Source organism: Triticum dicoccoides, chromosome 1B (assembly GCF_002162155.2).
Source record: "Triticum dicoccoides isolate Atlit2015 ecotype Zavitan chromosome 1B, WEW_v2.0, whole genome shotgun sequence".
Taxonomy (NCBI): domain Eukaryota; kingdom Viridiplantae; phylum Streptophyta; class Magnoliopsida; order Poales; family Poaceae; genus Triticum; species Triticum dicoccoides.
Genome location: NC_041381.1, coordinates 32,631,522 through 32,655,982, shown reverse-complemented (window position 1 = coordinate 32,655,982; position 24,461 = coordinate 32,631,522). Strand labels below are relative to the sequence as shown.

The 24,461-nt window shown below is 45.2% G+C and overlaps 1 protein-coding gene across 2 annotated transcripts in view; it reads right to left on the bottom strand.

Moving 5' to 3' along the window:
• Positions 1–20,009, bottom strand: part of LOC119300335 (dihydroceramide fatty acyl 2-hydroxylase FAH1-like) — a 28,984-nt gene extending 8,975 nt beyond the window's left edge. Inside the window, exons 1-5 of one of the 2 annotated variants that reach the window (XM_037577338.1) lie at positions 19,908–20,009; positions 11,171–11,232; positions 10,976–11,068; positions 10,702–10,898; positions 10,514–10,619 (exon numbers count right to left, since the gene is read on the bottom strand). In XM_037577338.1, coding sequence (XP_037433235.1) covers positions 10,514–10,619; positions 10,702–10,898; positions 10,976–11,068; positions 11,171–11,221 — 447 coding nt within the window. In that variant the 5' untranslated portion in view covers positions 11,222–11,232; positions 19,908–20,009. Of the gene's footprint in view, positions 1–10,513; positions 10,620–10,701; positions 10,899–10,975; positions 11,069–11,170; positions 11,233–16,276; positions 16,382–19,907 lie in introns of those variants that run through there. The other variant, XM_037577332.1, reaches the window with a different exon arrangement.
• Positions 20,010–24,461: the final 4,452 nt, after the last annotated feature.

Genomic DNA, 24,461 nt, shown 5'->3' with positions numbered 1-24,461 from the left:
GGGATCATAATCCAATATGCCTGCTCATCCCGGACAGTCGCCGCTCGGCCGCCGGTCAACCTGCACAGGCGATCCCAACCAATTCTGGCCCCTGAGCGCCGCCTGTCCGCAGCTCTTCCTACTCCTCCCACTGCGGGTTGTGCCTACGGCGACCATGCCTCTACTGTGCCCGCCATGCGCACCCCTGTATGCCTCCTCCGCCACCACACCTCCTTCGTCGCCTGGCCGAATCCAGCCACCAGGCACCACCTCGAGGCCAGCACCGCTGCTCACCACGTCATGGCGACGCGCGTCCCTCCGCCTCACATCCCATCGTCCTGCTTGCGCCGCCCGTCCATCACTGCGTGTTGCCACAATCTGGCGTCTGCTTCGACCGGCCGGCGGCCAGGGGTACGACCGTACATCTCCCTGGGCGTTGGGACTTGGGACGCGTGTCGGGCGCACTTCTTTGCTGCCTACCCCGGGTCTCCGAGGAGCAAGACGAATCGGGCTGGGGGGCACACGCCGTTCGTTTGCTCCGAGCCAAGGCGTGGTTGGGACTTGGGACGCGGGTCGTCCACCGTTTTGGTCACTGACAGCCAGAATTGAGCCTCTGTTCACCGTTGGTCTACTCCGCGACCGTCATTGATGGCGAGGAGCCCAGTTTTATAAAGTAGCAACGTCTTCTCCAGGACTGACATTCCGGTTTGCCACATAGCTTATCATGCTGCATTTACTTCATTGCTACTCACTAAGCTTCTCCTTCTGGAGTTTTTTCACTGCTACTATCTAAATTTCAGCATGTCAACAAACAGGCCTTGTCAGGTGTTAGACTGTATTTACATGTGTATATTTTAACGTTGTATACCATCTCATTATATATATATGTGATAGGCCACCCCTAGAGGGTTGTGCCGGTTCCCCCCAAAGCCTATTGTCTTACATGGTATCACGCTAGGTTACGTCCGCTTCCGCCTAAAAACCCTAAACCGCCGCCGCCACCGCCGCCGCCACCGCCGCCGCCGCCACGCCCGCCGCCGCCGTCGCCCGACTGCTATGACGTCCGCCGCTGCGTCCGGCTCCACCGCCACCGGTTTTTTGCCGGCCTCCCTCGCGGCACTTCTCTCGAGGCCGCTGGATGCCGCCTCCCTTCAGGCGCCGATCGGGACACGGAGCGTCGGCTCCCTCTTCGCGCTCCCGCCGGCTGCTACTTCGCCCGGGCAGGCGCTTGTGGCCCACACCACCGCCGCCCCGTCAACCGCGGCTGTCGCGCCCTCGGCCACTGCGCCGCTGGTGGCGGAGGACGTCACGCTGGCAGGTTTCGCGGCGTCAACCGCGGCCATCCCGCCCTCTGTCACCGCGCCGGCTACCCCTCCGACTGTCTCCACGGTGTTCTCACCTCAGCCAGTCTCCTCGACGGGATCGCAGCCGCCGCCGCCGTTTCACTTCGGCCATCTCATCACCATCAAGTTGTCGTCGGACAATTACATCTTCTGGCGCGCGCAGGTTCTTCCGCTTCTTGGGAGTCACTACCTGCTTGGCTATGTCGACGGCTCTCTCCCTTGCCCTCCTGCGCTGGTTGACAGCGTGCATGGTCCGGTCTATAATCCGGCTCACCGTGTCTGGACAGGGCAGGATCAGGCGAACCTCTCCTCCATCCAGGGGTCGCTCTCTCCGGCCGTTGCTGGGCTTGTTGTCTTCGCCAAGACGTCCCACGAGGCATGGACTATTCTTGAGCGCTCGTTTGCGGCACAGTCGCAGGCTCGTGTATCTGGGCTCCGTCGCCAACTTGGGGAGTGTCAGAAGCTTGACTCCACCGCCACTGAGTTCTACAACAAAGTCAAGAGTCTCGCCGACACGCTGGCCTCCATTGGACAGCCCCTCACCGACTCCGAGTTCAACTCGTTTATCGTCAATGGTCTTGATGAGGAGTATGACGCCCTAGTCGAGATCATCAATGAGAGGGGCAACTCCACGCCCATGCCAGCACACGAGGTCTTTTCACGCCTCCTGCTTACTGAGCAACGAGTCGAGACGCGCCGATCCAGGGGCAACGGTGCCCTCTCGGCAAACGCCGCCACCAAGGGTGGTCGCTCCTCTGCTTCATCCAGGGCTCCTTCGGGGCAGTCACCACCACCCGCCTCGGCCCCTCCTCCTACTGCGACGCTACCAGGGGCTGGCGGTCCACGTGTGTGCCAGCTTTGTGGTCGCGATGGGCACTAGGCCTCGAAGTGTCACAAGCGCTTCCAACGGGGTTTTCTTGGTCTTGGCAATGACGGGAAGGATACACGCAACTTTGCTCGTCAGGTCGCCATGGCTGATCGTCCGCCGCCGCAGAAGCCACAGGGACACACTCAGTCCTACTCCATTGATCCCCACTGGTACATGGACTCTGGGGCGACAGAGCACCTGACCAGTGAGATGGGGAAGCTTCACACTCGTGAACCCTACCATGGCTCCGACAAGATCCACACCGCCAATGGAGCAGGTATGCACATCTCTCATATTGGTCAAGCATCACTTCTCACTAGACATGCCAATAGGAGTCTTCAACTTCGCAATGTTCTTCGAGTTCCATCTGTGACACGTAATCTTCTTTCAGTTCCTAAACTCACTCGTGATAATAATGTGCTTTGTGAATTTCATCCTTTTGATCTTTTTATTAAGGATCGGGGCACGAGGGACATTCTTCTTAGTGGGCGGCTCTGCCAAGGTCTCTATCGTCTGGAGCATCCTGGCGTCGCTCGCGTCTTCAGTGGAGTTCGGGTATCTCCGTCACAGTGGCATGCTCGTCTTGGTCATCCGGCCACACCTATTGTCCGGCATGTTTTGCGTCGTCATGAGCTTCCTAGTGTGTCTAGTAATAAAGATGTAGCAGTGTGTGATGCTTGTCAGCAGGGGAAGAGTCATCAATTTCCTTTTTCGGAGTCCAGTCGTGAGGTGAAACATCCTTTAGAACTTGTGTTTTCAGATGTATGGGGTCCTGCTCAGACTTCTGTTAGTGGTCATAATTATTATATCATTTTTGTTGATGCTTACAGCCGCTTTACCTGGCTTTATCTTATCAAACGTAAATCTGATGTGTTTGACATTTTTGTTCAGTTCCAAAAACATGTTGAACGCCTTCTCAAGCACAAAATTCTTCATGTTCAGTCGGACTGGGGTGGCGAGTATCGCAACCTCAACTCCTTCTTTCAGTCGCTTGGGATCACTCACCGTTTAGCATGTCCACATACACATCAGCAGAATGGTTCAGTAGAACGTAAGCATCGTCACATTGTTGAAGCTGGTCTGACTCTTTTGGCCCATGCATCTGTTCCGTTTCGTTTTTGGAGTGATGCTTTCACCACTGCATGTTTTCTCATCAATCGTACTCCCACTCGTGTTTTGAATATGAAGACTCCCATTGAAGTTCTCCTTAATGAACAACCGGACTACACATTTCTCAAGGTGTTTGGGTGTGCTTGCTGGCCCCATCTCCGTCCATATAACAAGCGTAAGCTCGAGTTTCGTTCCAAGAAGTGTGTTTTTCTTGGTTATAACTCTCTTCATAAAGGATAGAAATGTCTTCATGTTCCCACTAATCGTGTCTACATCTCTCGGGATGTTGTGTTTGATGAGCATGTTTTTCCCTTTGCCAACCTCCCTGTGTCCACTACCGAGCCACCTGTCATGCATTCATCCTCTGTTGCTTCTGACCAATTTGATGATGTTGCATATTCTCCTCTATTGTTGCCTAACCATGGTGCAGGCACTGGTCATGGGGCTCGTTTGGAGATTCTGGAAGCGCCATCTTCCTCTTCGTCGCCATCGCCTTCATCCTCGGCACCTTCTGTTGTGCATGAGGAGCACATGGCGCCCCTGCATGGCCTCGGTTTCCGTGCTCATGCACGGCCGATCGACGTCCTGGCCCGGTCGCCTCTGGCTTCTGGGCTGCCTTCGCCATCGTCGCCCCTGCAACCCCGCCGACTGGGCCGGCCTCCTCGGTCCCCGTCTCGCCCAGGGCGTCGGGGCAGTCATCACCAGGCCTGGCCTCGCCCGCCCCTGCCTCGCCCAGGGTGTCTGGGCCCTTCTCACCAGGGCCGGCCTCGCCTGCTCTCGCCTCGCCAAGGCCGTCTGGGCCGGTGTCACCGGAGCTGGCCTCGCCCACCCTCGGTTCGCCCATGGCCTCTGAGCCCCTGTCGTCGGGCCAGTCTTCGCCATGCAGCCCGGAGTCGTCTGTCCCGAGCTCGCCTGAGGTGATTCCTGCATCTCCGGCGACCGTCACGTCTCCGTCACCTTCGCCTCCGCCGGCTCCTGCTGCTGCTCTACGTCCACATACGCGCAGTCGGAGTGGCATTTTTCAGCCTAAGCAACGTCACGATGGCACAATTGCTTGGTTAGCGGCGTGCATGTCTGCTGCTCTCGCAGATCCATCCTCTGAGCCACGCACGTATCAAGCTGCTATGCGCATTCCTCATTGGAGAGAGGCCATGGAGCAGGAGTATCAAGCGCTTCTTCGCAATCAGACATGGACTCTTGTTCCTCCACAATCACGGGTAAATGTCATTGATTCCAAATGGGTTTTCAAAGTGAAGAGGCATTCTGATGGGTCCATTGAGCGCTATAAGGCTCGTCTGGTTGCTCGTGGTTTTTGACAGCGTTTTGGACTTGACTATGAAGACACCTTCAGTCCAGTGGTCAAGCCTACTACCATCAGACTTCTTCTCTCTCTGGCTGTTACTCGAGGTTGGTTTCTTCGTCAGCTTGATGTTCAAAATGCTTTTCTTCATGGTGTCTTGGCGGAGGAGGTTTACATGCGCCAGCCTCCGGGTTTCTCTGATCCGGATCGCCCTGATCATCTTTGTCGTCTGTCCAAGGCAATTTATGGTCTGAAGCAGGCTCCTCGTGCTTGGCATGCTCGTCTTGCAATGGCTCTTCGTGCTCATGGTTTTGCATCATCAACTGCTGACTCCTCATTGTTTCTTCTTCAAAGGCCTGAGGTTACTATGTACTTGTTGGTCTATGTAGATGATATCATTTTGGTCAGCTCCTCTCAGTCGGCTGCTACTGCGCTTGTTCGCTCACTTGGTGCTGATTTTGCGGTCAAGGACCTTGGGAAGCTTCATTACTTTCTTGGTGTGGAGGTTACTTCTCGTGCTGCTGGCCTTGTTATGACGCAGAAGAAGTACTCTCTGGATTTGTTGCAGCGAGCTGGGATGCTTAAGTGCAAACCGACGACTACACCCATGTCTACCACTGATAAGCTCAATGCTGTTGATGGTGTGCTTCTTTCTTCTTCTGATGCGACCGAGTACCGGAGTATTGTTGGTGGGCTCCAGTACTTGACGATCACGCGACCAGACATTTCCTATGCTGTTAACCGAGTCTGCCAGTATCTGCAGTCACCCCGTGACACTCATTGGTCTGCTGTTAAGCGGACTTTGCGCTATATTCGTTTCACGGTGGCTCATGGTTTGCATATTCGGCCGTTTGACTCTAGTTGTCTTTCAGCATATTCTGATGCAGACTAGGCTGGCAATCCGGATGACAGGCGATCCTCGGGGGGTTATGCTGTCTTCTTTGGCTCTAACCTGATTGCCTGGAGTGCTTGGAAACAAGCTACTGTCTCGCGTAGCAGTACTGAAGCTGAGTATAAGGCTGTGGCCAATGCCACATCAAAGATTATCTGGGTACAGTCCTTGCTTCAGGAGTTAAGTATACCCCAATCACAGCCTCCTGTTCTTTGGTGTGATAACATCGGTGCTACATACCTTTCTGCAAATCCGGTATTCCATGCCCGAACGAAACACATTGAAGTTGACTATCACTTTGTGCGTGAACGTGTCTCTCAGAAGCAACTACAGATCAAATTTATTTCTTCCAAGGATCAACTTGCTGACATCTTCACCAAGCCATTGCCTTTGCCACAGTTTGAGACTTGCAGGCGCAATCTTACCCTTCTAGATTCATTAGAAAGTGGCTAAGATTGAGGGAGGGTGTTAGACTGTATTTACATGTGTATATTGTAACGTTGTATACCATCTCATTATATATATGTGATAGGCCACCCCTAGAGGGTTGTGCCGGTTCCTCCCAAAGTCTATTGTCTTACAGATTTCTGTTTTTTTATTTGTTTTTGCAGAGAAATTCCGGTTCTGTTCGTGCACTCTACCTTGTTACCGCAATCTCACGTCTCCACGGACACTTCTCCTGCAAATCCACTGCACGCTTCACTTCATCTTCCCCATTATTTGTTTGGTACGCTTCCTCTTCATCTTCTCCAATGTCCACTCACGTACTAAAAGCATTGATGAATTTGCTGCTTCCTCTACATATTCTCCAAGCAAGAGTTGGAGATGGAGTCATTATAGCAGCTCTGCTCGCCTTCAAGCAGTAGTACGTGGACCTGCCCCTTCCGTCGTCTCCGCCGCAACTGCTGGCTGTGAACGTCCCCCCTCGATTGAGATCACAACCCTCATCCCCGGAGAGCCATCCCCTTCTTCTCCACCTTTTCTATGACATCTGTCTCCATCCCTCTCAGGTTTCTTCCTTGGCAAGTCAACGTGTTGTCGCCACCTTCTCTATGGCATCTGTCTCCACCCCGACTCCCCGAGCATAAGCTTTTATTCCAAGGTTTCTCCCTTGACAAGATGAATTTGCAGCCTCAATCGTCCACGCTCACGCCTGCTGGTACCATGCATGCTTTGTAGGGATGAATCTGGAGGCATCTTCATTGCACACGTCCAATTTCAATCACCCTATGTATCTGGTTTCGTTCAGACCCTCTCATCCCACGTTGTGTAACTGCTCTACTGCCACAGTATCTAGCAGTTAATTTAGTTGCCGATTATTGTCAGTCAATGTTCTGGGTATATCTAATTCACAATTGTGCTCTACATTCTGATACCGCCTTTCGGGATTGTGACACAAATTTTGTTTTGGCACACTCCGGAAAAAAGACCATGGTTTAAACCATGTTTATCTTGATTGCAGGTTTAAACAATGTTGAGATATTGCAGGTTATCCAAAAGAGATGGCAGTACAATAGGCGATCCGACACATGGCTCACATGGGTATCATACTTTGCATTTGTTTGAAAGCATGTTCATCTTGATCTCTTTTGGATTCAACATGAAACGTCAATTTATCCGATGTAGGATTGTTTATTCTAAATGGTTTTCCCTTGCGTTTCTAGTTTTTCTTTTTGTTCATAGAATACAAATATTCGTACTTTAAAAATTTGTACAGAAACTTTAAAAAAATGTTCATATTTTCGAACTTGCTCAGAATGTCAGAACACGTACATTTCCTAAAAAGAGCCAACAAAAATTTGAACACACACATTTTTCAGAAAATAGTAACAAAGTTGAAATTCCACAAAAAAGAAGAAAAATATGAACAAATTTGAATTCTGAAAATTTTGAATTTATGGGAAATAGAAACAATGAAAAGAAAAAAAAAGAAAAAAGTCAAAGAAGACAAAAAAGGAAAAACAGAAACAGAAAAAAATAAAACAAGAGAGAACATAGAAAGAAAAAAGAAACAACGAGGTTCACGACCTCCGAGAAGGTTCTCAAAACTGAAAAAATGGCTGGGAAGCCCAAGTTCCCAAAACTGAGAACACTTTTTCTGCAATTTCTTAGTGAACTATTTTTTGAAACTCTGCGAAATTTTCAAATCGATGAATATTTTGTAGTCCCTCCGTTCACTTTTGTAAGTCACTACAGACAACTCAAAATGAGATGTTTTGCGCATTGTGTGAAATATCTTCAAGGTCTTATAAAAGTGAACAGAGGGAGTACAAAAATTAAGAACTTTTTCAAATCCGCTAGCTCTTGGGCCAGCCAAACACACGCCCGACGGGAGCGATGTCGTCGCCTTGTTAGGCCAAGGCCTAAGCATTTTATTGTCCTTTCTATTTTTTTTCTTTTTTCCCTTTTTCCATTAGTTCATTTTCTCCTTTTTGAATACCAAAATACAAGTTTTAAGACTGTTTTAAATAATAATTTTAAATTCTTTTTTCTATAAAATATTTATTAAATGCTTTTACAAAACCACTTACTGCTTTAAATTTTATTCGTTTCTATTTATTATTTATCTTTAAAACTCAAAATAATAATTTTAAGCACCTGTTAAAAGTATGATTTTAAATATTTTTTCCTTCAAACCTGGCATGGATGCCTACGATGGGCATACCCACCGGCTGGCAAAAATTGGGATCTTTTCAAGAATGTCCAAAAAACACAATGTTCAACGTAGGGTGTCTGGGTAGGTCAGAAAGCTTTGTTCAACGATGAAATTTTTTAGTAGATGACCAGGGCAAATTTCATTAATAAAGCATGGCAAATTTATTTCATTGATCATGGTAAATTTAGTAATTAATCATGTCAAATTAAGTTTATAGACAATGGCAAAATTTTAGTTTCATGTACCACCATGGCAAATTTACTTTTATTTCCAAGAGGATGGCAAATTTTAATAAATGACCATGGCAAAATTAGTTTGCGATTCATGGCAAATTTATTTCATTGATCATGTTAAATTAAGTAATTGATCACGACAATATTAGCTTGTAGATCATGGCAAACTTAGTTCTATGAGCACAGCAAATTTATTTTTATGCGATCATGGAAAATTTTACGCCACTTTTGGCCAACATTGGCAAACTTATAGATTTGTTTTGTCATCAATGGCGTTTTTATGACCATGAGAATTTTTCTTTCTTTCTTGGAACATGTCAAAATTACTTTTTTATACTAGCATGGAAAATTTAGTTTTATGGTCACGACAAATTTACTTTTATGCATCATGGCGTATTTAGTGTATAGAGGATGGCATTTCGTTTTGACAACGACAAATTATATTTGGAAATTTTTAAATTTTAATACAAACATGGATATTTATTTTCTTTACCATGGCAATTTTAATTTTTTGTTCGGCCATGATATTTTCTTTAATTTGTACAACATGAAATTTCGCTAGTTGTCATTTATCATGGCATTTTCCCTTCTCTGTATGTATTGTGAGTTAGTTTAAACAAGTTCAACAATCCATGACAATTTCTAGATTTTCATGATGATTTTATTGTATCTTTTTTCAATTTATTTAATTGGGTTGTCTTCATTTTCCCGTGTTTAGTATCTAAATGGGCCTTTTCTTTGCTCATGCTAGCAGGCCCAACTGGGGTGTGTTTTATGCTTTTTGGTGCCGTTTTGGTTTGGCGATCAGATCATGGAAAGGGTTCGCGCTGGGAGGCATCTCAAAACGAACGGAATCCTTCGGGCGCCTCCCTGCCCTGGCACGAATGGCTCGTTCGGGATGACAACTCTCCAGCGCGAACGCCAGTTCGTTATCGGCGTCCAACTTCTTCTAGTATTTATCGATTTTCACTACTCACAAGACTTGGAAGAGACCTCCTCGGAGATATCGGAGTCGACTTAGTCAATGGCGCACAACTCCTCCTTGGAGGCCTGATGGAGATCTTGACGGACGGAACGCTACTAGTCCTTGGCTCGAAGTGTGTGACCAGCAGCGTGCGCCTCCTCATCCTTGAAGGTGGCGTTGCACTCCTTGATGGTGATGGCAGGTACGCATGAATACATCTGGTGAGCCTATGTGCGGAGACCGTGGCGGGCGACTAGCGTCTCCTACTTGGCCAAGGTGGCACACAACTGCTCCTTGGCGGCCCGTCAAAAAGCGGTGTGTGAATGGGAGAGGCTGGTGTCAAGGTGGGTGTGTCAGCGAGGTAGGGGCAGCATGGTGGGGATTTTAAAGCAGAGAGCTACGACATGAAACATCCGACTCTGGTGGGAAACCGGGCAGATTGTCTGGTTGATTGGGCGGACAATCCAGACTCTCACACTCGCTCTCCTTGACTGGGGGCCAGACTGGGAGATATGAAACAATCCAGACTATCAAGACCGAAATGAGGAAGTCGTTGGAGTACGGATTTGGTCCGGATTGTCTGTTGTAGACATATGGGGTCGTATGAGGGAGCCCGTTAGAGATGACTTTTAACATAGCGGTGGACAGTGGGTTGGCGGGTCAAAAAGATGCAGGCCACTCGCGAGCTCGTATGCTCCCTCATGAATACTAAAATAAATAAATAAAATCAAAATCAAAAAAATCACAAAATTTTAGAGAACGAACATTGACGAATACTAAACATATGTGCAAATATTCATGAAGAAACAACATTCCAAAATGCTTTGGTGAAACAACAAAATTAATCCTCCAAAAAGTTTGTTTTTGAAAACATTTTGGATAATCGATTTTGTTTCTTTACGGGGAGCATTTTGGAAAATATTTTCTCAATGAAACTTGGCATGCATGTAGAACATTTATCAATGTTTGTTAAAATTCAGCCTTTTCGATTTTGTTTACTACTATTTTTTTTTAAAAATTACTGTTTACTGAGGGTGCATATGAACTCGCAAGCCGACGAGCACTTTCACCGCCCGAGTCTTCTCTTGTAAACTGTAACCCCCTCTCTATCTTAATATATACTCCCATGGGTTCTCAAATAAAAAATTTAATGAGGGTGATTATTTACTAGAATGCACGTGATGGCCGTGGCAGTTGGTGGGAACACAAGTCGAAGTTCATCCGTGGGATGCTTGTGATGACATCCATGAAGAAGATAATGAGCTGTATTTGTCCTGTAACATGTGAAAACAGCTATGATCAGAAGATGCTTATTTCAGCTTATAGAGTTTAGTAGTAAATGGCAGCACATCTTACCAGTAACTTTTTGTATCTATGTGGAAGAGGTATCGATGCAACATATATTCCGCCAGTGTCCACAAACATATCCCAACTACAGCCATCAGAGCTACTTCTCGAACTGTGTGTCCCATTTGGATGGATGTATTGATGCACCAACAAACAACAGGCAACCAAATAAGAGGAACCGCCCACCATTTCGTACGTGTTAAGGACTGAAATGAACCATTCATCAGAAAATAAGGTCCAGAGTGTAAAATAGACAACTGCGTCATAAAAACAGAATGTTCACCTCGAATACATCATTGGCGAAAAACCGTGGCCCATCCTTGCTAACAATTGGCTGGTGAACCCAATCCTGGTACTGCTCCCCTAGATGGCCAACCTGAAAATACTGCCAAGTATTAGGATTCATAATCGAAGAACAGATCTGAATTTTCGAAGTCAAAGAAAAATAATAAAAAAATAAATATTGGTACATTATTACCTGAAATACAAGAGGCTTGTCCAAATCTACTGTAAATGCTTGTGCGGACATTTTCCTGGATACTGATTATCGTATTGCACATAACTAAAGGTAAGGATACAGATATTTTGTACAATAATCAGGAAAGGTAGAAGAAATAACTGACTCAAAACAAATTCAAAACAACGAAAAGATAAATCAAACAACGTACAGAACCAGTGTGTATCTCCGTGCGCTTGTACATTGTCCAAGTTGGGGTAATTTTTCCTACGGCGTTCACACAAATGGTTCGTTAGGTCGGACTCGACCGCCAATGTTAATTTGGGCTTCAACGCCTGCTACTAAAATACGTCAACGACTCTCCATTTTCTCCGCGTCTTTACAAAATGGACGCCACAGGTCAAAAATAAAGAAAAAAAATTGACACCAATTCGATCAATACACCTCGGCTCCCTGTATCAAAGGTCCGCCGCGGCTGGCTATTCCGCTGACGATGGCCTCCCTGCATTGCTTCCGATCACTCCGCCATGCCTCTACGAACGGGACAAAAGAGAGATGTGCACCTAGCGTGACGTGCACGGCGTAGAGCACTGCTTCCGCGTAAGCCATGTCCACGCCCGTGCTACACCATCTGCACACATGTCCCCTGCTGCCGTTGCACCACCCCCAGGATGTGGCATTAGTTACATCGTCATAGCGTTCCAACACATCGTCAGTGCCCAGGAAGTCACTCTCCTCTCATTCTCATCCACCAGCGGTGTGTGGGGTGAAAAGGAGGTCGTCAACCCATGTCGTGTTGGATGTGGATCTTCTCTGACTTTGCCAAGCCACGGCGATGGTGATAAGCTAATGCCTTAAGCTTAGAATGCTTCTACTATAATACTTCCTCTGATCGGAAATAAGTGATGTTGTTTTAGTTCAAATTTGAACTTAAACAAGGTCACTTAATTTGGAATGCAGGTAATACATCTTTGTCGATCTCTCAAAAGAAAGAGATATTTTATACATGTATTCTGAAATAAAGGGGAAGATTCCCTGTTTTTATTGTACCAAGCATTGTGAAAATAATGGAGGAGACCAAGCTGCAGTGTGGTTGAAGCTAGCCAAAACCAATGTAGGAGACATGCAATACTTGATTTTTTTTCCCAACAACATCAATACTTGAAGTTACGAATCATTCATAACAAATAGAAAAACAAAGTTATAGTGTTGTCCAATCACTGTTCTGGCGTTCAATCTGGTGGTGGTGTGCACGCAATGGGGGAGTATCATAAACGGTATCATGCCGACTAGACACTTTTTATGAGGTGAAACATAATTAAATGAGGAATGAGAGAATTTAATAACATATCATGATACTATGTCATATTAAATTTTGTATTATATGTGTCATACATGATAATAAATGAGCAATCTAAGATAGTAACTTATGATACTATGCGTTGTGAAAGTACTACTATCATACACTAGTATCATATGACTCTCCATTGCATGCAGCCTTAAGTTAAATTGGCCCGTCTGGCAAGATAGAGGGTTTGCAGCACGTGGACGAATGCTTGCCCTCTCCTGTCAGGCTGCGCCTTGCAAGGCAAATTTACTGTGTTGCTACGTGCCTTTGACCTTCAGGCTATCATACCTCAACCCGATGATGAGTTGAACATCTGGTTTGACGATGCGGCAACCCAGGCTAGAGTGGATAAGATGAAAGGAGCGCACTATCTGATGATCATCACCATGTGGCAGCTGTGGAATTTGTGCAGGGTGCATCGCCAAATAGCCCTGCGCTCGGCGCTTATTGATCACGTCGTCCTTAACGAGGCCAGGTTGTAAGTGCATCTCTACCTTTTCCATTAAATACCTTGAGATTTAGAACCCACCATGCCTGCTCAAATTTGGCCAACACAAAGTTTTCTATTTTTTTCTTTCCTCACGCAACCCCTCTTTCTATGGTCGGGCACCTAACCGATGGCTTCCACCGCACGTCCCACCACATGGAGGGCACCTAACCTATAGCTTCCGCTGCCGCCTACAACCAAGGAGGCGATTCTTCGACCTTCCTGGCCGTCCGTGGTGAACCCCCACTGCCATATCAACCTCCCTCCGCCGTCGCCGCCACCGCCGCCACATACAACCACATGGAGGGAACCTAACCGATGGCTTCCGCTGCCGCCTACAACCACGGAGGCGATTCTCCGGCCTTCCTGGCCATCCGTGGTGAACCCCCACTGCCATATCAACCTCCCTCCGCCGCCGCCGCGATCTCCACCCCGACGGGGCCCAAAACGATGGTCAATTCCGCCAAAGAGGATCCGAAATCGAATTGTTATTAAGTATGTCTGTTAGAAATATCAACTTTTGATTAATATGTTGTGCATATGTAGTTCAAATGGAGTTTCTATGCAAAATGATGCAATAAAATAGCAAAGAAAATTTGCGTGTCAAGGTACGTAGATTGCCCTGATGTGGTGGAAGTCATCAACTCAAAATTGACAAAGGCACTGGAACAAAATATGCCGGTCGAATGATCTAGTAATTGCATTAGAATAATTAGTAATGTTGGAAACAAAATTTGCCACTAGAGTTTCCCATCAATCACAATTTCTTCCCCAAAAAATCAGTTACATTAGAGGAAAATTTCGATGTTTCAGTTTTGATCATCGATTATTTGTGTGATTTCTGTTTCAGGATATATATTTCCTATATCTTAGTATTAATTATTAGTTCTATTATATTGGTTACCATTTCCAGCTCCGTGTGTTCTTTCATCTGTGATGAACTATCGACACGTGTCCTAGATTTTTTTCAATTCTCATTTGTCATACATAGTAATGTTAATAATAAAATGGCTGGTAATTTACGGTGATTGGGTACAAAATATTTGTGCCCCGTTAAAGCACGAAAACTTATTTATTATCAAACAAAGGTTTATTTCGCACATAACAATCTATTGACTGTGATCAAATGTGGATAACGAAAAACAAATTGTAATTTAGAATATTTACACCTAATAGAGCACTAATTATATATCCTGAAAGTCAGATGTATTAGTTAGACAACAAATTGAATGAATGGTGATACTCATGTGGGAACAAAACTTGGAGTTCCCATGAACAATTCAGACGTGCTAAGGAAGCCCGTTAGAAGACAAAACTGACTTGTTGGTCTTCCCCTCCCCACTTTTGTGGTGGCTAGCACAACTCATCCTCTCTAAGCTCCACGGGTGAGCATGTCAATTTGCCTCCATGTGTTTGGCTCTCCCGTGGCCATTGGCAGGGAGGAGAATCCTAGTGTCTTGACTCCGAATAGAACTTTGGGTTATGTTTTTTCTTCACGCTGGTGGCCTGATGGGGGATGGTGGTGCTTCACCTTAATTCGACCTGGTCTTCCAGGCTTCGGCGTATATTCCTACAGTTTCCTTGGGTTAACAATTTTGTGAGATTTGATGTGAGGCGGTTCAGATCGACTGAAGGTCCAATAGTGACGATTATAGCTCTTGGGCACATGTCCTCAAGGGCATGTGCATGAAGACTTTCCAAGTGTTACTGGCAAGGTCAGGATGACTCCTATAGAAGAGCTTGGTACGCGGTTGGAGCAAGTGGCTACAGAGGTTTTTACTCACATGGGTGACAGAGTACCAACCACTGTTGAAGATGGTGTGTATATGTGCGGTTGGAGCAAGTGGCTACGGAGCTTTTTAGCCAACATGGGTCGCAGATAATCTTTGGATTGGTCCACCGCCTCCATCAACATAGGCAGTGTCGATCTTATAGGAGACTACTGTTGTCAATATGTCTATTTTTCTTTATTTTTTCGACTCTGTAATTAGTTGTGTGCATCCTACTTATGCAGAGGTTGAGTGTTACTAATTTTTTATCTACTTGATGCTACATTTGATGATAACAAATGCGCCCTCTATCGAAGAAAAAAACCACTTCGCGATGAACTTTTCATGTAATCCTGGCCGTACGGCAGAATTATACATTGTGGACAGATCAAGAAGTGCGGATGGCCGATACCAGAATCCAGATCGCCTCAGATCTCGGGAGTCGGGACACAGGATCGTTTTTGCACATGGTCTTGTTTGACTCCACATTAAGAAAAACTAATATTTCAGTTTACCGACAAGTGCACATGGCGGAAGCACTGGCCATGTTACTCAGTTGGGTGCAATTTGACCCTTCGGTATATTATATGCAAGAGGAGGGAATACAATAGAACCACAGCTCAGAACCTCCCATAGGCCATCTCATCCCCCACGGGCATCCAGGGCGCTTGTCCAGTACGAGTATGGCCTTGATGACTTCCCATCCGGGATTAATAACAATAGGTTTCGTTTGATAAGTAGTAGTGGCGTACCATCGGCCTATTTGGGAGGAAGAAGACGATCGATCACCAGGGAACTCGATAAAAAATATTTTTATTTTCAATGCATCTCTACTATTAGTTTGATCAATAAATCTGAGTCCTATTTCATAAATAAATCTGTAGAAGTGGGACCTAATATCCGCTTGTTGAAACAACTGACCGGCTAAACAAAGAGCATAATCTACTCGCAAAATAAATAAATACAGAACTTAATCAAGTTGAGAACTTGGCCATCTACATAAAAAGTAGAGAACTTGAGATACAGCAGAGATTCTCGTCCCATCAATTCATTGGCATGTACAAAAGCAGATGCGAGTAATGCTTTACCGGGTCCTCATCTCACTATTGTTAATAACCTGATCATCTATCTAATTGATTATTCAAGAACTCTCTAAGTATAGTAAGATTTGGAGCAAAGCAAAAAAATCTGTAGTCACTTTGCATACGAAAATGTTGTTCAAGACCTCCCAACCAATGCTATTATTATCATCGTCCACACACACACACGCAAACACGAACACACAATTATCCGTCGAGGCGCTCTTCAACAAAAATACTGCATAATTAACCACTGAAAGAGCGAGCAAGACTCAGCATGGTCGCAAAGCATCAAAAGCCCGCCACCAGTGCCTCTGCGGAGAAGGCAGATCGGCCAATATGCACTTAGGATCGGGTTTATGCTCCGGTTCCGGACGGAGCTAGGAGAAGCGTGAACGGACTAGTCAAACTCCAAATATAAAAGATCGAGGCAGGAAAATGGACCTTCGCGATTCAATGCGTCGCCGTTGCTGGAGGAGATGGGGTCGGGTGGACGCGCGCAAGGGAGGCTGCCGCCGCTGCTGCTCCGCCTAAAGCCGGAGTCCACTGAAGTTTATATTGCTGGTTGTGTTTTGCCTACAGTGATCTCTAGGAGCTTTTGTAGATGATCCCGTGAGAGTCGTTGGGAGCTAAGGGCATCAGCAACGGCAGCTAAGTGTATCTCTAGCTTTTCCACTAAATTCCTTGAATTCCCTCCCAAAAAAATTTGGGGAGCTAAACACCTACTAGCCCTTGCCTTAAATTCGATAACTCATCAAAATTTTGAGAATATTTAGAACCCACCATGCCTGCTCAAATTTGGCCAACACAAAATTTCATATTTTTTTTCTTTCCTCACACAACCCCTCTTTCTATGGACGGACACCTAACCGATGGCTTCCGCCGCAACGAACCACCACATGGAGGGCACCTAACCGATGGCTTCCGCTGCTGCCTACAACCACGCATGCGATTCTCCAACCTTCCTAGCCGTCCGTGCTGAACCCCCACTGCCATATCAACCTCCCCCCATCGCCGCCGTGATCTCCACCCGGACGCGGAAGGCCCACAATGATGCCCAATTCCGCAAAAGGGGATCCGAATTTGAAATGTTGTTAAGTATGTGTTTTAGAAATATCATGACTTGATTAATATTTGGTGCATATGTAGTTCAAATGGAGTTTCTCTGCAAAATGATGCAATAAAATAGCAAAGAAAATATGTGTGTCAAGGTACGTAGATTACCTTGATGTGGTGGAAGTCATCGGCTAAAAATTGCCAAAGGCACTGTAACAAAATATGCCGGTCGAATGCTCAAATAGTTGTATTAGAAAAATTAGTAATGAAGGGCAGCCCAATGCATGTAGCTCCCACTTGCGCAGAGTACAGAGAAGGGTCCGACCACTTTGGATCTATAGTACGCAGACTTTTACAGGATTTGAACCCGTGACCTCATTGTCACAAGGCAACAACTTTACCACTCAGCCAAGGCTCCCGTTCATTAGAAAAATTAGTAATGCTGGAAACAAAAATTGCCACTAGAGTTTCTCATCAGTCGCAACTTATTCCCCAAAAAATCTGTTGCATTAGAGGCAAATTTGGATGTTTCAATTTTGAATTTTTGATCATCGATTATTTGTGTGATTTCTGTTTCAAGATATCTATTTCCTATATCTTAGTATTAGTTATTTGTACTATTCTATTAGTTACCATTTCCAGCTCCGCGTGTTCTTTCTTCTATGATGAACTGTCGACACTTGTCCTACATTTTTCAGTCCTCATTTTTCATACGTAGTTACGTTAATAATAAAATGGCTGGTAATTTACGATGATTGGGTACAAAATATTTGCGTCCTGTTAAAAAGCACAAACAATTATTTATTATCAAACAAAGGTTTATTTCACACACAAAAATCTGTCGACCGTGATCAAATGTGGCATAACCAAAAACAAATTGTAATTTAGAATATTTACACCTAATAGAGCACTAATTATATTTCCTCAAAGTCAGATGTATTAGTTAGACAACAAATTGAATCAATGGTGATACTCATGTGGGACTTGGAGTTCCCATCAACAATTGAGGCGTACTAAGGAAGCCCATTGGAAGACTGAACTGACTTGTTGGTCTTCCCCTTGCACTTTTGTGGCCACTAGCGCAACTCGTCCTCTCTAAGCTCCGCGGGTGAGCATGTCAATTTGCCTCCGTGTGTCTAGCTCTCCAGTGGCCACTGGCGGGAAGGGGAATCCTAGTGTCTTGACTCCAAATAGAACTTTCGGTTATGTTTTTTCATCACATTGGTGGCCCTAGGGCGGATGGTGGTGCTTCACCTTAATTCGAGCTAGTCTTCCGGGCTTCAACGTATATTCCTGCAGTTTCCTTGGGTTAGGGATTTTTGTGAGATTTGGTGTAGAGGCGTTTCAGATCGACTCAAGGGTTCAATAGTGAAGATTGTAGCTCCTGGGCACATGTCCTCAAGGGCATGTGCATGAACACTTTCCAGGTGTTACTGGCAAGGTCAGGATGACTCCTACAGAAGAGCTTGGTATGCGGTTGGAGCAAGTGGCTTACAGAGGTTTTTACTCAGCATGGGTGACAGACTACCAACCACAGTTCAAGGCGGTGTGTACGCGGTTGGAGCTGGTGGCTACGGAGGTTTTTAGCCAAAATGGATGGCAGATAATCTCCGGACTGCTCCACCGCCTCCATCAACACAGGCATAGTGTCGATCTTATAGGACTCTATTGTTGTCAATATGTTTGCTTGTTCTTCATTTTTTTGGATTTTATGATTAGTTTTGTGCATCGCACGTATGCAGAGGTTGAATGTTACTCATTTTTTATTGGCTTGATGCTAAATTTCAAGATAACAAATGCGCCCTCTATCGAAGAAAAAAACACTTTGTGATGAACTTTTCATGTAATGCTGGCCGTATATACGGCGGAAGTAAACATTGTGGACAGATCAAGAAGTGCGGGCGGCAAGGATATCAGAATCCAGATCGCCTCAGATCTCAGGAGTCGGGACCCAGGATCGTTTTTGCACATGAACTTGTTTGACTCCACATTAAGAAAAACTAATATCTCAGTTCACAGACAAGTGCACATGGCTCAACCACTGGCCATGTTACTCAGTTTGGTGCAATTTGACCCTATGGTATATTATATGCAAGAGGAGAGAATACAATAGAACCACAGCTCAGAACCTCCCATAGGCCATCTCATCCCCCACGGGCATCCAGGGCGCGTGGCCTTGATGAGTTCCCATCCGGGATTAACAAAAAAATTGTTTATTTTGATGTGGAGAGGCAGTAGCCGTGGCGTACCATCGGCCCATTTGGGAGGAAGAAGACGATCGATCACCAGGGAACTCGATAAATTATTTTATTTTCAATGTATCTCTACTTTTGGTTTGATCAATAAATCTGAGTCCTATTTCATATATAAATCTGCAGAAGTGGGACCTAATATCCGCTTGTTCAAACTACTGACCGGCTAAACAAAGAGCATAATCTACTCGCAAAATAAATAAATACAGAACTTAATCAAGTTGAGAACTTGACCATCTACAAAAAAAGTTGAGAACTTGAGATACAGCAGAGATTCTCGTTCCATCAATTCATTGGCATGTACAAAAGCAGATGCGAGTAATGATTTACCGGGTCCTCATCTCACTATTGTTGATAACCTGATCATCTATCTAATTGATTATTCAAGAACTCTCTAAGTATAGTAAGATTTGGAGCAAAGCAAAAAAATCAGTAGTCACTTTGCATAGGAAAATGTTGTTCAAGACCTCCCAACCAATGCTATTATTATCATCGTCCACACACACACACACACAAACACGAACACACAATTATCCGTCGAGGCGCTCTTCAACAAAAATACTGCATAATTAACCACTGAAAGAGCGAGCAAGACTCAGCATGGTCGCAAAGCATCAAAAGCCCGTCACCAGTGCCTCTGCGGAGAAGGCAGATCGGCCAATATGCACTAAGGATCGGGTTTATGCTCCGGTTCTGGACGGAGCTAGGAGAAGCGTGAACGGACTAGTCAAACTCCAAATATAAAAGATCGAGGCAGGAAAATGGACCTTCGCGATTCAATGCGTCGCCGCTGCTGGAGGAGATGGGGTCGGGTGGACGCGCGCAAGGGAGGCTGCCGCCGCTGCTGCTCCGCCTAAAGCCGGAGTCCGCTCAAGTTTATATTGCTGGTTGTGTTTTGCCTACAGTGATCTCTAGGAGCTTTTGTAGATGATCCCGTGAGAGTCGTTGGGAGCTAAGGGCATCTGCAACAGCAGCTAAGTGTATCTCTAGCTTTTCCACTAAATTCCTTGAATTCCCTCCCAAAAAATTTGGGGAGCTAAACACCTACTAGCCCTTGCCTTAAATTCTATAACTCATCAAAATTTTGAGACTATTTAGAACCCACCATGCCTGCTCAAATTTGGCCAACACAAAATTTCATATTTTTTTCTTTCCTCACACAACCCCTCTTTCTATGGACGGACACCTAACCGATGGCTTCCGCCGCAACGAACCACCACATGGAGGGCACCTAACCGATGGCTTCCGCTGCTGCCTACAACCACGCACGCGATTCTCCAGCCTTCCTAGCCGTCCGTGGTGAACCCCCACTGCCATATCAACCTCCCCCCATCGCCGCCGTGATCTCCACCCGGACGCGGAAGGCCCACAATGATGCCCAATTCCGCAAAAGGGGATCCAAATTTGAAATGTTGTTAAGTATGTGTTTTAGAAATATCATGACTTGATTAATATGTGGTGCATATGTAGTTCAAATGGAGTTTCTCTACAAAATGATGCAATAAAATAGCAAAGAAAATATGTGTGTCAAGGTACGTAGATTACCTTGATGTGGTGGAAGTCATTGGCTAAAAATTGCCAAAGGCACTGTAACAAAATATGCCGGTCGAATGCTCAAATAGTTGTATTAGAAAAATTAGTAATGAAGGGAAGCCCAATGCATGTAGCTCCCACTTGTGCAGAGTACAGAGAAGAGTCCGACCACTTTGGGTCTATAGTACGCAGACTTTTACAGGATTTGAACCTGTGACCTCATTGTCACAAGGCAACAACTTTACCACTCAGCCAAGGCTCCCGTTCATTAGAAAAATTAGTAATGCTGGAAACAAAAATTGCCACTAGAGTTTCTCATCAGTCGCAACTTATTCCCCAAAAAATCTGTTGCATTAGAGGCAAATTTGGATGTTTCAATTTTGAATTTTTGATCATCGATTATTTGTGTGATTTCTGTTTCAAGATATCTATTTCCTATATCTTAGTATTAGTTATTTGTACTATTCTATTAGTTACCATTTCCAGCTCCACGTGTTCTTTCTTCTGTGATGAACTGTCGACACTTGTCCTACATTTTTCAGTTCTCATTTTTCATACGTAGTTACGTTAATAATAAAATGGCTGGTAATTTACGGTGATTGGGTACAAAATATTTGCGTCCTGTTAAAAAGCACAAACAATTATTTATTATCAAACAAAGGTTTATTTCACACACAAAAATCTGTCGACCGTGATCAAATGTGGCATAACCAAAAACAAATTGTAATTTAGAATATTTACACCTAATAGAGCACTAATTATATTTCCTCAAAGTCAGATGTATTAGTTAGACAACAAATTGAATCAATGGTGATACTCATGTGGGACTTGGAGTTCCCATCAACAATTGAGGCGTACTAAGGAAGCCCATTGGAAGACTGAACTGACTTGTTGGTCTTCCCCTTGCACTTTTGTGGCCACTAGCGCAACTCGTCCTCTCTAAGCTCCGCGGGTGAGCATGTCAATTTGCCTCCGTGTGTCTAGCTATCCAGTGGCCACTGGCGGGAAGGGGAATCCTAGTGTCTTGACTCCAAATAGAACTTTCGGTTATGTTTTTTCATCACATTGGTGGCCCTAGGGCGGATGGTGGTGCTTCACCTTAATTCGAGCTAGTCTTCCGGGCTTCAACGTATATTCCTGCAGTTTCCTTGGGTTAGGGATTTTTGTGAGATTTGGTGTAGAGGCGTTTCAGATCGACTCAAGGGTTCAATAGTGAAGATTGTAGCTCCTGGGCACATGTCCTCAAGGGCATGTGCATGAACACTTTCCAGGTGTTACTGGCAAGGTCAGGATGACTCCTACAGAAGAGCTTGGTACGCGGTTGGAGCAAGTGGCTTACAGAGGTTTTTACTCAGCATGGGTGACAGACTACCAACCACAGTTCAAGGCGGTGTGTACGCGGTTGGAGCTGGTGGCTACGGAGGTTTTTAGCCAAAATGGATGGCAGATAATCTCCGGACTGCTCCACCGCCTCCATCAACACAGGCATAGTGTCGATCTTATAGGACTCTATTGTTGTCAATATGTTTGCTTGTTCTTCATTTTTTTGTATTTTATGATTAGTTTTGTGCATCGCACGTATGCAGAGGTTGAATGTTACTCATTTTTTATTGGCTTGATGCTAAATTTCAAGATAACAAATGCGCCCTCTATCGAAGAAAAAAACACTTTGTGATGAACTTTTCATGTAATGCTGGCCGTATATACGGCGGAAGTAAACATTGTGGACAGATCAAGAAGTGCGGGCGGCAAGGATATCAGAATCCAGATCGCCTCAGATCTCAGGAGTCGGGACCCAGGATCGTTTTTGCACATGAACTTGTTTGACTCCACATTAAGAAAAACTAATATCTCAGTTCACAGACAAGTGCACATGGCTCAACCACTGGCCATGTTACTCAGTTTGGTGCAATTTGACCCTATGGTATATTATATGCAAGAGGAGAGAATACAATAGAACCACAGCTCAGAACCTCCCATAGGCCATCTCATCCCCCACGGGCATCCAGGGCGCGTGGCCTTGATGAGTTCCCATCCGGGATTAACAAAAAAATAGTTTATTTTGATGTGGAGAGGCAGTAGCCGTGGCGTACCATCGGCCCATTTGGGAGGAAGAAGACGATCGATCACCAGGGAACTCGATAAATTATTTTATTTTCAATGTATCTCTACTTTTGGTTTGATCAATAAATCTGAGTCCTATTTCATATATAAATCTGCAGAAGTGGGACCTAATATCCGCTTGTTCAAACTACTGACCGGCTAAACAAAGAGCATAATCTACTCGCAAAATAAATAAATACAGAACTTAATCAAGTTGAGAACTTGACCATCTACAAAAAAAGTTGAGAACTTGAGATACAGCAGAGATTCTCGTTCCATCAATTCATTGGCGTGTACAAAAGCAGATGCGAGTAATGATTTACCGGGTCCTCATCTCACTATTGTTGATAACCTGATCATCTATCTAATTGATTATTCAAGAACTCTCTAAGTATAGTAAGATTTGGAGCAAAGCAAAAAAATCTGTAGTCACTTTGCATAGGAAAATGTTGTTCAAGACCTCCCAACCAATGCTATTATTATCATCGTCCACACACACACACACAAACACGAACACACAATTATCCGTCGAGGCGCTCTTCAACAAAAATACTGCATAATTAACCACTGAAAGAGCGAGCAAGACTCAGCATGGTCGCAAAGCATCAAAAGCCCGTCACCAGTGCCTCTGCGGAGAAGGCAGATCGGCCAATATGCACTAAGGATCGGGTTTATGCTCCGGTTCTGGACGGAGCTAGGAGAAGCGTGAACGGACTAGTCAAACTCCAAATATAAAAGATCGAGGCAGGAAAATGGACCTTCGCGATTCAATGCGTCGCCGCTGCTGGAGGAGATGGGGTCGGGTGGACGCGCGCAAGGGAGGCTGCCGCCGCTGCTGCTCCGCCTAAAGCCGGAGTCTGCTCAAGTTTATATTGCTGGTTGTGTTTTGCCTACAGTGATCTCTAGGAGCTTTTGTAGATGATCCCGTGAGAGTCGTTGGGAGCTAAGGGCATCTGCAACGGCAGCTAAGTGTATCTCTAGCTTTTCCACTAAATTCCTTGAATTCCCTCCCAAAAAATTTGGGGAGCTAAACACCTACTAGCCCTTGCCTTAAATTCTATAACTCATCAAAATTTTGAGACTATTTAGAACCCACCATGCCTGCTCAAATTTGGCCAACACAAAATTTCATATTTTTTTCTTTCCTCACACAACCCCTCTTTCTATGGACGGACACCTAACCGATGGCTTCCGCCGCAACGAACCACCACATGGAGGGCACCTAACCGATGGCTTCCGCTGCTGCCTACAACCACGCACGCGATTCTCCAGCCTTCCTAGCCGTCCGTGGTGAACCCCCACTGCCATATCAACCTCCCCCCATCGCCGCCGTGATCTCCACCCGGACGCGGAAGGCCCACAATGATGCCCAATTCCGCAAAAGGGGATCCAAATTTGAAATGTTGTTAAGTATGTGTTTTAGAAATATCATGACTTGATTAATATGTGGTGCATATGTAGTTCAAATGGAGTTTCTCTACAAAATGATGCAATAAAATAGCAAAGAAAATATGTGTGTCAAGGTACGTAGATTACCTTGATGTGGTGGAAGTCATTGGCTAAAAATTGCCAAAGGCACTGTAACAAAATATGCCGGTCGAATGCTCAAATAGTTGTATTAGAAAAATTAGTAATGAAGGGAAGCCCAATGCATGTAGCTCCCACTTGTGCAGAGTACAGAGAAG